Source organism: Rhinolophus sinicus, linkage group LG04, assembly GCF_036562045.2.
Source record: "Rhinolophus sinicus isolate RSC01 linkage group LG04, ASM3656204v1, whole genome shotgun sequence".
Taxonomy (NCBI): Eukaryota; Metazoa; Chordata; class Mammalia; order Chiroptera; family Rhinolophidae; genus Rhinolophus; species Rhinolophus sinicus.
Window position 1 is genome coordinate 136,223,443 of NC_133754.1, and position 13,665 is coordinate 136,237,107.

At 42.4% G+C, this 13,665-nt stretch overlaps 1 protein-coding gene across 1 annotated transcript in view; it reads left to right on the top strand.

The window, feature by feature from the left end:
• The window catches only part of GLDC (glycine decarboxylase), a 74,567-nt gene that overhangs the window by 2,820 nt on the left and 58,082 nt on the right, over window positions 1-13,665 (top strand). Inside the window, exon 3 of the mRNA XM_019727139.2 lies at window positions 13,028-13,163. Coding sequence (XP_019582698.2) covers window positions 13,028-13,163 — 136 coding nt within the window. The remainder of the gene's footprint in view (window positions 1-13,027; window positions 13,164-13,665) is intronic.

Consider the following 13,665-nt stretch of genomic DNA (forward strand, 5'->3'; position numbering starts at 1 on the left):
ATGTAAACTTATAACCTAGTGGCTTCTGAGATTTGGGGCTGGTTCCATCTGGTTAGTCTGAGGTAACACAAAGGATTGCAGTCAGGCGTCCCCACCCTTGCCCTGAAGTGGACTGGCTCTCCAGGAAAGAGTGAGCTAGGGGTGGGGTCGGGGCAGAATGCATCAGGGAGGCATCAATGTTTTACTCTGAAGGGGGCAGATGTCATGGTTGGTTAATGTTCTCCACATAGGGAGAGCAAATAGGTACGGGTAACCTCCAGTACTAGCATTTCCATTTAATAATGGGCAGAGTTATCAAACTTTCATGTGAATGCCTGTGCTCTGTTGCAGTCAGAGAGGAATTCTGGACCAAATATTTGTTTACCACGTACAGAGAAAACTAGTAAGAGCTAGTTAGTCATACGAGTCTTCATTGCCCTCATAGCTGAGTAAACAGATTGTGAGAACTAACTTTAAGCAGCATGTAGATACTTGGGTCAGTTCTTATGCAGAACTTAATAATTTCAAGAGTTTATATCATGTTTACCATGTACTGGGCATTTTATAAAGTACTTTTCAAGTATTAATTTTATCCTTATTACAACCCTATGAGGTAAGTACCATTATCACCTCTGTTTTAAAGATGAAGAAACCATGGCAAACAGAAGATATGTAACTTGCCTAAGGTCACAGCTGGTAACTGGGGAAGACAATTCAACCCAGGCACGAAACTTAAAAAAAAAAAAAAAGAATTCAACCCAGGTAGTCCGACTGCAGTGTCCACACTCCAACCACCGGTCTACACTATCTTCATTGTGTCCTCTGCAAGGGGGTGGATGTACGAAGCAGAAAACTCCTGTCCTGGCTCTTCTGAAGTATCCAGTTTACAGATGTGCACAAATCCAGTCACACTGGAATCACTGCCATTTGCCCACTGCCCTAGTGGACACACAGCAGCATGCTAAGAGCACCCGTACAGGAACACACCGCGGCAGCCATGGTGCAGGACCAGGGTATTGCAGGCTAAGTAGTGATACTCTGTTGGACAAAGCTCGGGGAGGCTGCTGCAGGCATAGGGACCAGCATGTACAGGACAGAATGGCCTCACATGGCTCATCTGTCAGGCAGGTCGTTTCCCATCACCTTGGACACTTTAAGGAGGTTCCTTGGAAGAATACCTTGATTATCAGGTGACTTCTCAGTAAGTCATACTTCAGAGAAACAGGCAAAACTACTCAGTTCAAAACCCTATTGGTTTCATCCTATTAAGTGAATCCTCACTCCCTCATCCACATATATACACAAAGGAAAAAAGATTAGAAGGATATATGTCAGTGGGAACATTTGTTTCTCTGGATGGTGCCACGCTGGATGGTTTTAGCTTTCTTTTTGTTACTTTGCTTTTTCTAGATTTTCTACAACAGCTATGTTTTCGTTTTGTAATAAATACAAAATTTAAAAGTATTTTAAAGTTGAAGCCCGTCACTTTTAGGTATGGTATGCCTCACCGTATGCTATTTTCAGGGAAGTCATCTCAAATTAACAAGACTGAACTAGCCCATAATTTCACAGAAGCTGCAGGGTTTAAAGTTTACACAAAATTGCACTTTGCTTATTGTGAGCATGCTTAGCAAGAGAGAGGAGAAGCTAAACTTCCTAATGTTCAAACTGGTCAACAGAACTGAGCAGCTAAGCTGTTAGAATGAGACTTTTGATGGACTTGGTAGAACTCAGTGTTCTAAGCTGTATCACCTAGAGTGATTTTTAATAAATGGTTAATGTAGGGCAGTGAGCAGAGGGAAGGGGTATTGTGTAATGCAGCTGCAGGTGGTAACTCTGTCACCCAGTGGAGTTGGGTACGCTTCTGAACTGAGCCCAAGGACACCTAGATAGGGCAGCTGTTCTCCAGGCTGAGGATGTCCGTTGTCTTCCAGTCAGATGATGTGTGTCATCAGGTCCTGCCTTTAGACTCCTCAGTCTGTGACAAGGCTTTCCCTTGGCCATCTGGCTCCTCCAGTTTCCAGCTTAAATGAATTATTATTTCATCTTTAAGGTGATTCTAGTGGATTTTCTTTATGCAATTGTGGATATAAACAAAGACCAACCAAATGAGGAAAGCAAACACTATTTATTCTGAACTTGCTGGAGGAATTAGCTTTTGTTTTGGCAAAGGAGTGGTAAAGGCTTACAGTGGAATAAAGGAAAGGCTTCAGGTATTACCTCTTTGGAAGCTGTTGGCATGCACAAGCTGTAGGTAGGCTAACTAGAAGCAAGGCTTCCTATGTGATTGGTTATGGGGGTACATTTGGCTTTATCTGGTTGGTCCTAAATTGGAAGCAGGGACCAAAATTAAGGAAGCTATCAGTTATTTATCAAGTTCTGGCCATTTGGGTCAATTGCTACAGAAGTTATTGTGCAGGTTCCTGGATTGTCACTGAAGATAGCAATCTGGCTTTCTGCAAATCTAACTTATAGAAGGCTTGCTTCTGGGGTGGTTTATTGTAGGTAAGGGGGTTGATCTTCTGAGTAGGTTGCTGCAGGGTGTGGATGAAAATTCTATGGTTATATATGGTCTGGCCACTGTCTATTTGTAGGTACGTAGGGCATGGTCTGGAAGGATCCTGAGCACAGGAGCTTCTGTCCCTGTGGAACTGGGGTAGGTCACCCTCCCAGCACAGAATGCATTAGCCATCACAGAACCTACATTGACATAATTATCACCCAAAGTCCATAGATTACCTTAGGATGTAATTACATTCACTCTTGGTGTTGTACATTCTATTGGTTTGGACAAATATATAATGACATATATCCACCTTTATAGTATCATACAGAATAGTTTCACTGCCCTAAATATCCTTTGCAGACAGATACATTTTTTAACTACCACATTCATTCAAACACACACTTCTTATGTTAAATTCTACTGAATTTTATCTAACTTTAAAAAATATTTATTGCCATCAAAATGAAATGAATTAAACTGTATTGTAAATATAATGTTACCCTTGAGGACTATTAAGGTACATAGGACCATTGTCCATACACTCAATGCCCTAGCTTACTTACTTTTGTCACCATTGAGTTATAAGCTACTATTACCAAATCTATTTCTACAGCTTCCTCCATCTGCTTTCATTCATTCCTCATTTAGTAAGATGCTCCTATGGAAGATAAGATAGTGTTTTAGGCACTGAGGGTACAAGAATCAGGAGATAAAGAATGATAAAAATATGATCCCTGAGTGTAGGTTACAACTGGTAGGGAGACAATAGCAAAAGCTCTACAGGTGTGCAAATAAGATGACTTTTGAATGAGGTTATGGCATGAGCAGAGTCATGGAAGTGTGCACATAACATGGTTATCTGAGGTATGGTGAGTGGACTACATGTGTAAAACACTAGGCTGCAGAGAGGCATGAAAAGCAAAGTATGGAGGGCTCAGAGCCCTGATAAGGGATTTGTTTTCCTCTGTGTTATGAGACATTACCAGTTTTTACAGAGGGAAGTGACATGATTCAACATGTGTTTTTACAGAGTGCCTCTGAGATCAGTGGCAAGGAGATGAGCTGTGAGATTGCTGGAGAGTTTAAAAGTGAGATGTTGAATGCATTAGTTCAGGTCTAGCAGGAAGCAGTCACCAAGATGACATTAGATATACAAGAAATTTATTGGTGGTGGGAGCAGGAGAAGACTGTTGACGCAGTTCTGACCCTGGTGGAAGGGGAGACAGATGGAAGGGGTAGGAAGCGTCTTAGACTGTAGCACATATCTAAGAAAGTTTGGTCAGTCCGAATGGGAGTTTTCGAGCCAAAGTTGCAATGAGAGAAGTCCCCCATCTTGCAGAAATGGGTTGGCAGTAGTTCTCTGCTTGGCTTAGTTATTGATTGGGAGCCTGTGGGAAATATGGTTTTGGTTCAAATGTGGTGGTTGATCAGAGGGTCACAGGTGGGGCTGTCAGTCACATTCTAGGCTGAGTATCTTGAGGTGATGATAATATTGTCATCAGAGAGGAAACAGAAGCAGAGCATTCTGGGGGAAGGCGAGATCATGAATCTTGTTTGAGCAGAATTGAGTGTGAGGTGCTTGTGGAACACACATTTGGAAAAGTTGAAGCAATAGTTGGAAATATGAGTCTAGAGCTTGAGAGAGAGATAAGGATGGAGTTGCAGTTGTAGAGAGTCTGCTGAATGAATTCATGGGAATGAATGAAATTTCCTAGGCGTGGAGTATGGGGAAGAAAGTGGAAGCCAGGATGTTTGGAAATGGAGCATGTAAAAGGAGGGAGACAGAGCAATCTGAGATGAAGTAATCCAAAAGGCTGGATGATCAATTTTCAGGCAGGGGGGTTGTAGACTTAAGTGTTGTATTCTGGGTCTTAGGGATAAGAGGGAAGGAAGAAAATCCACTTGAAGACATAAAGACACTCTGAGGTGTGAGGAGTTGAGGGGCTGCCTGTCTGATGATCTGAGTGAGAGGCAAGAAGGGTGAGACTGATCGTTAGAGGAAAGAGGAAAAGTTCCAGAAGAGCTATTGTGAAATCTGGGTAGTGAAGAACCTAGATCAATCTGCATGGAGGACCTGCTGTGACTGAATGGCTTGAATTGTAAGGTCTGTTAGGATCCCATCACCCCAGCATCATTTAGTGACTTGGGAGCAGGAACAGAGAAAAAGGTGGTGACTGAATTTAGTGGAGGTTGAGGATTGGCAACGTCAAGAGCCCAAGGCCTTCAAGGGCCACTAGTCAGCACAGGCCAGTTGGGGTGGGAGAGAGGTGAGACAGTCCTGTCAGGCTACTGGTATGGAAGCTCAGTGACCACCTTATGAGACTGGAGTGGGGGCCCGAGCTGCTTATATTGGTATCGATTTAGGAGCTTTGGGGTGGGCGCTAGACTGCAGAGGTTGTGAGCTGCTTGTGGGTGGGTCTGTGTTCCAACTCTATTCTTTCTGTATTCTTTCCACCTCACCAAATGGCACTGAGCCTGAATTCAATAAGTCACCATCATGTGATGTGTGAATAACTGATCGCGTTTTGACTGCTCAGGTTTGTTTTACTTATTGAACCCAAGTTATTTTTATAAAAATGCAAACTGGGAATTTTAGTAAGAATTCTCATAGTCTATATCATCGATGTACTAATTGATTAAGCCACGAGAAAACAACATTTTGGAAAATCTGAAATTATTGTAGGCACTGCATTATTTCACAGAACTTGCTTAATAGCTTCAAGTTTCCATTTATAAATGTTTCTCTGAAGCCCATGCTTTTAGGGATGAGAGAACAATTTGTGCATTGATTTGTCATCATGGATTCTGTGAAGGGTGAGTTATTGGGAATATTGAGCTAGCTGTGTGTAGGAGTTTAAGAGAATTTTCATTGCAGCACCTTGATTCACATGTATTTTATGAGCACCTACTATGTGCCTAGCAGCTGCTGTGCCCCTGCCAAAATAAAGACTATAATTCGTGAGATTCTGGGATGGACTACAAATTTCTCCATATGCCTATTCTTTTGATCTATAAAAAATTATCTTTTTCCTGCAAGCATGTTCAATTGTTTGAGTTGGACTCTTAGAACATATCCTTCCCTTTTTGTTCTTGCTCTGCTGGCCATAACAACATACCCACAGGGAAGCAAAAAAGAAAAACAAAATACTCTAGGACTTCTATCCTGATTCTCATTTCAAACTGACCATTTGACCTGATTACATAGGTCAACTGGTGTTCCGGATAAATATGAATTTTGATGTTTCTCTGTACATTTCTCTAGAAAATGAGAGGCAGTGGAGAAGACCTCTCAGAAAGTGTGACCCAAGTTCAAGGAGTAAATAACAGATGTGGCACCTCTCGTTCCTGCTTCCCCCCTATGGGGAGCTGTTCTGGTTTTCCTGCAGCTGATCTAAAGATCTTTTTTTTTTTAATCGAACCGGCAACCTTGTGGTTGAGAGCCTGTGCTCCAACCAACTGAGCCATCTGGGAGCTCAGCGGCAGCTCAGCTCAAGGTGCTGTGTTCAATTTTAGTTCAGGGGGCGGAGCGAGCCCACCATCCCTTGCGGGACTGGAGGAGTCGGGACTGGAGGAGTTGAACCGGCAACCTTGTGGTTGAGAGCCCGCTGGCCCATGTGGGAATCGAACCGGCAGCCTTACGGAGTTAGGAGCACCGAGCTCTAACCGCCTGAGCCACCGGGCCAGCCCTGATCTAAAGATCTTGAACCTGTGCATCTTTTGGGAGAGCAGGAAGAGCTGTAGGGTCCGTATACTCTTTTGGAGCCAAGGAGCCAAGGAGTCACCAGAAACACAGCTTGGACATGCCTCTCAGCTCCTTTCAGCAGGAGGTGCCTGTCAGAGGGGGTCTAACTCTTGAGGGGCATGAGGGGTTGGATGAGGTGGGGTGTGAATTGGCTGATCAAGAAAACGGAGAAGAGCCTGGCAGGATTAGGGCGAGGTGGGTCAGAGCCCCAAGTCAGGCATGCATGGTGCGGTCCTGACCACATCTTGTCACATGGTGTGGGTGCCCCTCTGCCAGGCCTGAAGTCATTTCAAAGAGTTTCCATGTCGTTATTCTACACGACCCAGAGCTTATGGATTGGTTTGCCTTCCTGAAATGAACAAATTCTGTGATTGTCACAAACTTTGGTTTTGAAACCTTCCTCTACAGGAGGAGGAAACATGAGGGAGTAGAGTTTATGCTCTGTGTAAGTGAGTTTAAGCCAGGCTGTTACGGGGGAGACAGGGGTGCTACAGATGATTAGCTACATATTAGGAAGGAATCGGTACGCAAATTCTGATTTCCACTCATCAGAAAATCCTTATGTATGCTATCATTCATGGTCTGTTTTTCTTGGTTGAGACCCTCAACCCCACCCCATGCTTTCCTGAGCAGCTTTGAAGCCACAGGTCCACATGTTAGCAAGGAAAATGTGCCAAGGCAGGCTCTGCTCTCACATTCTGGTCCCAGCTTTCCCCTTAAGCCTCTGGCAGAAAAAGGCCTTTCTGGGAAAATTCAAATATGAGTGTGCTGGTTTTCAGCCCTGATGACTTCCTTGGAGACCTTTTCCCAGTATCTTGCCAAGCACACAGGGCAGGGAGTGGGAGGGAGGTGCTGACGCTGGCTCAGTGGCTGCTCTGTGTTGGGTGCTGCTGGGCTGTCCAGAAAATGCTGTTTGGACAGACAGCCACTGTGGGGACTGACAGGTACCTGTACCCATCTATTTCACAAGGAGGATTTTGTTCTGGGCATAACCTTTTAATTTAATTTAAAATTTTGAATAAGTAGCATAAGCACATTGTCCTAAATTAAAAAAACACGAAAAGATATACAGGGAAAAGCAAGACTCCTTCCCAATTAGCAGTCTCTTGAGAATCGTCCTAGAGATATTCTGTTAATATACAGCATATGCGTATATATTTATTTTTTTTTTAAAAAGTATAAATGGCAGAATAACATATACTCTCTGTGGGAACTAGACATAATTTTTTTAGATTGTCAAAAAAGCAAAAGCAAACCATGACTACATTTTTCCATATAATTGAGTAAAAAAACAACTCATAGGATTGTGTGTTTGGGGTAGTGGGTTAAGGGTGGGGAACAATGTGAATATGTGTGTGTGTCTGGGTAGGTATAGCAGGTATCTTGACCCATACAGTTTGCCTGTCCATTTTAATGACAGTTTTCCAGGTCTTGTCAAAATACATATATACGGAGAATTAAAACCTAGGCCCAGCAGTCCATGGAGTATTTAACAACTAAATTGGCTTGTTCCTGTTAGAAAGGATTTATTTGGTGTAGTAGTTGGTACAATGCTCTCCTTGCTATTTCAGGTGCCGCTGTTGCAAAGGCTCTGATGTGTAAAGAGAAAGCGTTTATTATGAATTCTGAGAATTTGGAACAGTGAGACCCACCTGCGGATTCTTAGGGAGTGGTGCCGAGGCCACTGAACTCTGTTCTTGGTACATTAGGACTAGGGCATTATGCAATGCTTGAGGCAGAAGAATAAATAAGGTCAAAACAAAAAAAAAAGAACTAAGGTCAGAAGCCGTCGTTTTTGTACACTAGAAAATAACTTAACTGCTGAGATTCCTGAAGGATAGCCTGAGGATTTTCATGCCTGGGATTGCACAATAACACACAGCGTCTGGCTGCCCTGCCAGGCTTGCCAGGCAGGTATCTGGAGAATGACAGGTTGTCTCCAAGTGTGTTTTAATGGATGCTCTCTCATTCTGTCTCATTGTTGTTCCCATTAAGGAAGAGAAGTGCTGGCATTGGGCACGTTTTCAGGAGGACACTTTTTTTGTCAAATTGGAAGGACAAGTGTGAGGAAGGTGCACTGCTGTGGGGTTTGCTCTGGGGGAAATCTGAACTCTCTCCTTTCTCCCCTTTGTCCACACAGCTTTTCTTGGGATGTGCTGCCTAGGGTTTGGATGGCACAATTAATTGCCTTTTAAAAATGCTTTTCTTACTAGGGAGGGGAAAAAAGGCTGTCACTTTAGAATTCAGGATCCCACACTATTTTCTCTAGAAAGGAGTTCGTTTTCTAGGGAGAGAGGACCTCAATGTATGGTGGAGTACAGTGGTGGACATTGCATGGCTAGGATTTGTGCTTCTGTTTAGATCAATCATGCCCACAAAATTTGCTCTTAGAGACTGATTCTGCTATGTTCCATTTCAGGTAGATTCAACAGGTAGATCTTTGATTGTAAACTTTTCCCTCTTCTCTCCCTTTCTCCATGTCCATTGGATCTTGGCATCTTTTAACATATTATGGTAACTCAAACTCTGGGTTCCTAAATACACTGGGTTGGCTCTTCTGCCAACTGGGCCAAAAATGAGATTTCATTAAGTGGGGATGAAAAATGGCGTCCAGTGAACAAACACTTGAAACAATTCAGACAGTAAGTTGTGTGTTTGGAAAATGTTTTTTTATAATATGGGATTGGTAAAACCTGAGGTCTTGATTTTATCATAGTGAGAAGCAGCTTAAGTCTCTGCTCTTTAAGTCACAGACTGTCTTGGCTTCTCGCCGGGAAGTTTGGTCATGATAAGCAATGGACGAGTGAATGGGAAAGGCTTTTCACACCATTCCCTCTTTCTGAAGCATGACCAAGTGCCCATCCTACTCTTGATGGCTCAGCAGTGTCCATTAGCTTGGTGTACAGAGAATTGTTCATTCTATTAACTCACTTTGTTCCCAGTAGAAGGTAAAATAAAATTGGTTGTAAAGACCAGGCTAAGATGAGGGCCAGTCAGGGAATATTCATATTACCCCCAAGCTGGGTAAGGGCAGAGCCTGCAGCTGCTTGGGAAGTTTGGTCCTGTGGGGACTAGAGTATATGTGTTATAGGATTAGAACTTCTGTGTCTCAAGTTTGACCATTTTTATGCTTCTGGGTCTTATTTGTACTTAACTATTTTGCTCTTTCTTTATGCTAATTGGCCTTTAAATTTTTTCAAGTGTTTCATTCAAGTGTGTAAGACATTGTGGCAGCTGTGAGGGATGCTGGTGTGTATCTGGAGACCTGGAACTGATGTGGAAGGTGCCGGTGGGTTCCTGGCTGGTCTGAGTTGGTGTTTTCTCTTCTTCACTATTGAAGGCGGCATATGGGCAGCGCAGGACCAGGGCCTGGGTGGCAGGAGGCTCCTGAAGGAAGGAGGAAGGGCACTGGGCTGTAGTTGACGCTTTCCTTCGTGGACAGTCCTGCTGGGAGGTATGAGAGAAATGGGTTTTTGCAGAAGGGAAAATCAGATCCTTTCATCATTCTAGTTGAGAGTTTAGGGTCTCCAGATACATATCAGCATTCCCCTTGTAACAGCCACTTGTTTTATGCACTTGAATGAAACCTCTGAAATTTTTTAAAGGCCAATTGGCACAAATGAAGAACATAATAATTAATGATAGATAATACCCAGAAGCATAAAAAAGATCAATCCAAATACAGATGTTTCTAGCTGAAAGGGTTCCAGGGGGAAGATCTTAGGAACAGTAGGGCAGTACTGGGGGTTCACTGTAGCCATCTCCTTGGGCCTCTGTGGCTCCTCTTTCTGCAATTCCCATTAAACTCACTTGCCACAGTCTAACTTTTTAAGGGGAAACCATGAAAAGCTTTTTTTGAAATTTATTTTTTATTCACATATAGTTGACATGTAGTATTATATTAGTTTCAGGTGTACAACGTACTGATTCAGCACTTATTTGTATACCTGACAAAGTGATCGCCACAATAAGACTAGTAACCCTTTGTCACCTTACAAAGTTATTACAATATTATTGACTATTTTCTCTATGCTGTAGATTATATGCCTGTGGCTTATTTATTTTATAACTAAAATGAAAACCTTTTAGTCACTAAAATAAGTCATGACACAAAAAAGTCAAGCTTGAGAAGCAAGGCTTATTGATTCTGTCATGCTTCTGTCCTCACGTGGTGCTCTCCTTGTATGTGTGCTGTATCCAAATGTCCCTTTTCTTACAAGGACGCCGGTCACTGAATTGGGGCTGACCCTCACATAGCATGACTTCATCTTAACTTGATTGCATCAGCAAAGACCCATTTCCAAATAAGATCACATTCACAGGTACCTGGGGTTAGGGCTTCAATATTTTTTTTTGAGGACATAGTTCAACCCACAATACTCCTTTGCTCATCTCCATCCTGGTCTATTGTATTGGTATCTTACATATTTTCCTGTTTTCAGGGTCTCCTTTCTGACATATCCACACTACCAATAGAATTGTTTTTCTATGGTGTAGAAAAAAAAAATCTTTGTATTTTTTTTTAAAGATTTTATTGGGGAAAGGGAACAGGACTTTATTGGCGAACAGTGTGTACTTCCAGGCCTTTTTTCCAAGTCAAGTTGTTGTCCTTTCAATCTTAGTTGTGGAGGGCACAGCTCAGCTCTAGGTCCAGTTGCTGTTGCTAGTTGCAGGGGGCACAGCCCACCATCCCTTGTGGGAGTTGAACCAGCAACCTTGTGGTTAAGAGGACGCACTCCAACCAACTGAGCCATCCAGAAGCTCAGTGACAGCTCAGCTCAAGGTGCTGTGTTCAATCTTATTGCAGGGGGCGCTGCCCACCATCCCTTGCAGGACTGGAGGAATTGAACTGGCACCTTGTGGTTGAGAGCCTGTGCTCCAGCCAACTGAGCCATCCGGGAGGCAGCTCAGCTCAAGGTGCCGTGTTCAATCTTAGTTGCAGGGGGCGGAGCCCACCATTCCTTGGGGGACTCGAGGAATTGAACTGGCAACCTTGTGGTTGAGAGCCCACTGGCCCATGTGGGAATCGAACCGGCAGCCTTCAGAGTTAGGAGCGTGGAGCTCTAACCGCCTGAGCCACCTGGCCGGCCCAAATCTTAGTATTTTATACTCTATGACTCTATGATTTGACAAAGCCCTTCAGACTGTTCTCATGTGAGACCTGGACCTTTTGTCTTCATAACATAATATGAAACAGGGACCTGTCCCTCTTGCACAGGATCTTAATTGAAGCTGGTCTTGCTGAATCATATGCCTGCCATGAACTACTAATTAATCACCCCTCCTACTGGGCTTGTCAACCACTCTGCCCTAAGATGATTTTGGGATTTCTTGCATGATTATTCCTAAGGATGCTGTACTTGGCATTTCTCCTCAGATACTGGTTTATGACATTTTCACTTTTGTTTTCTAAAATTTCAGTGGAAGGAGGCCAGATTATCATAATGTAGTTGGATTATATTTACCCATCAAACTGATACGTACAGAACTATCCTCTTTGCTTAACCCAGTCTGGCAAAATGGCACACCTCTTGTGAATTTATTTCCTGTGAAAGCATGTGAAGTGGGAGGGTGGGGTGGAAGGTAAAAGTGTTTTCATTGAGGATAAAGAAGGATTAATGAGAATAATATTCACATAGAGTTCAGTAGGGTTAAAACAACATGAAGCATCTTCCTAGACAGTGTGCCATTTTAGAGATTGCTGAACTTAGATTTTTCTCTGATCTGTAATAATAAAGTCACTCAATTCCAAGATTTAAGTGAATCTTTAAGAAGATCTTAAAGGAGCCAGATGTTTGCCCAAGTCATTAAATCTCAGTTAAATTTCAGTAGCATGCTCTATCTATATGCAGAGGGGCAGAGGAAGAACCCTCTAAGGTCACTTGTATCTAGAAAGTATTTCAGTATAACTGATACACATGTAGCAGGTGTGAACCTGGTCCTGTGGGTAAAGTATGGAATTTGAAGTTACACTGAGTTGTTACCCTTTCTTTTAAAGAGGTGTGGCTTTAGGGAGTGATCCTCTTCAAGTCTGTTTCCTAAACTGCATGAAAAGCATTTGGTACAATTCCTGGCATAGAATAAATACTCAGAAATGTCACATGCTGTTACTGTTTTGTTGTTATACAAATGACTCAAAATAGGATGTCACCTGCATCCAAAAACTTGTATAATTCCTACCTAATTACCTAAGTGCCCTACTGAGAATGCTGGTTAAAACTGCATGTGGGTCTTTTATTACAACTGACATTTTACATTGTTGGGTAAAGGGCTTTTTTTTTTTTTTTAATGAAGGGCTTTTAATAAGTAGCTCTTTCAGTGACACAAAGGATAAAGTGTTAGAAGTAGAGCAATTTTAGAGAAAAATGTAGACCATGTGTTATTTAAGACTTGTATCAACTGTTGGTATAACACAATTTAAAAGGGAAAACAATATTTTACTAAGAGAAAGCAGAATTTTTATTTGGTTTAAATACAAAAGAAATGTAAAGGGGACAAAAGAAACCTGGAGTGAGGCAAGTGTTAAAACTGGGCAATTCTGACAAAGCCAAAAAAAAAGAAGAGCTAAAAAAATTATGAGGAACCAACTTTGAGGAGTAATTGAATGCTGTTTGGGGATTTTTTTTCTTCAGATTTCCACACAATATTTAGTGTTGTGTGTGGGGGGATGGTTCTTATATTTTCCACATGGCTGTTCTCTGTATATAAATATTCAAACAAAAAGAGGGTTTAAAACTATAATTAGAGCTCTCTTTTGAGACATTTTCTCTCTATAACATTTTTCTCTTTCCTACAATCAGGTGAAAATGAAATCCTTGCAACTCTACGTGCAATTTCCAGCAAAAACCAGATCTGGAGATCGTATATTGGCATGGGCTATTATAACTGCTCAGTGCCTCAGGCAATTTTGCGGAACTTACTGGAGAACTCAGGATGGTAATGTATTACTTGATTAACAACAGGAGTAACCCTGATTTAATTTGCATGATTCTCCCCATCCTCCCACGCCCCCCTGCCCTGGGAGCCTCATAAATTATCCACTGACACCTACACTCCCATGCTGTTGCTAACTTCCAGGAACCTACCTGGCTTTGGCTTTCTCTGGCTTGGGAAATTTTCTTCCTCAAACCTAGAGGAAGTAGAAGCGTCTTTCCACTTTAATTCACAAAACATTCTAGAGCTCTAAATTGTGGATGCTAGTAATCTCTTTCTCTCTCTGATAATGTCTATTCTGTCTTTGTAAGCATATTTGAGCAAGATGTCAAACCTACAGAAGGGCAGATTCAGGGCTTTATTCTTTAGACACTGGGATTTTAGGCTATGTCTGATTCAGTGAGTCGGAATCTTGGTCCATTGCTGTCTGTCAGGAATTTAGGAATACCCATTGTCTCTCCCATCCTACTCCACCGTCAATGTTCTAGATTCACAACCAACTGAG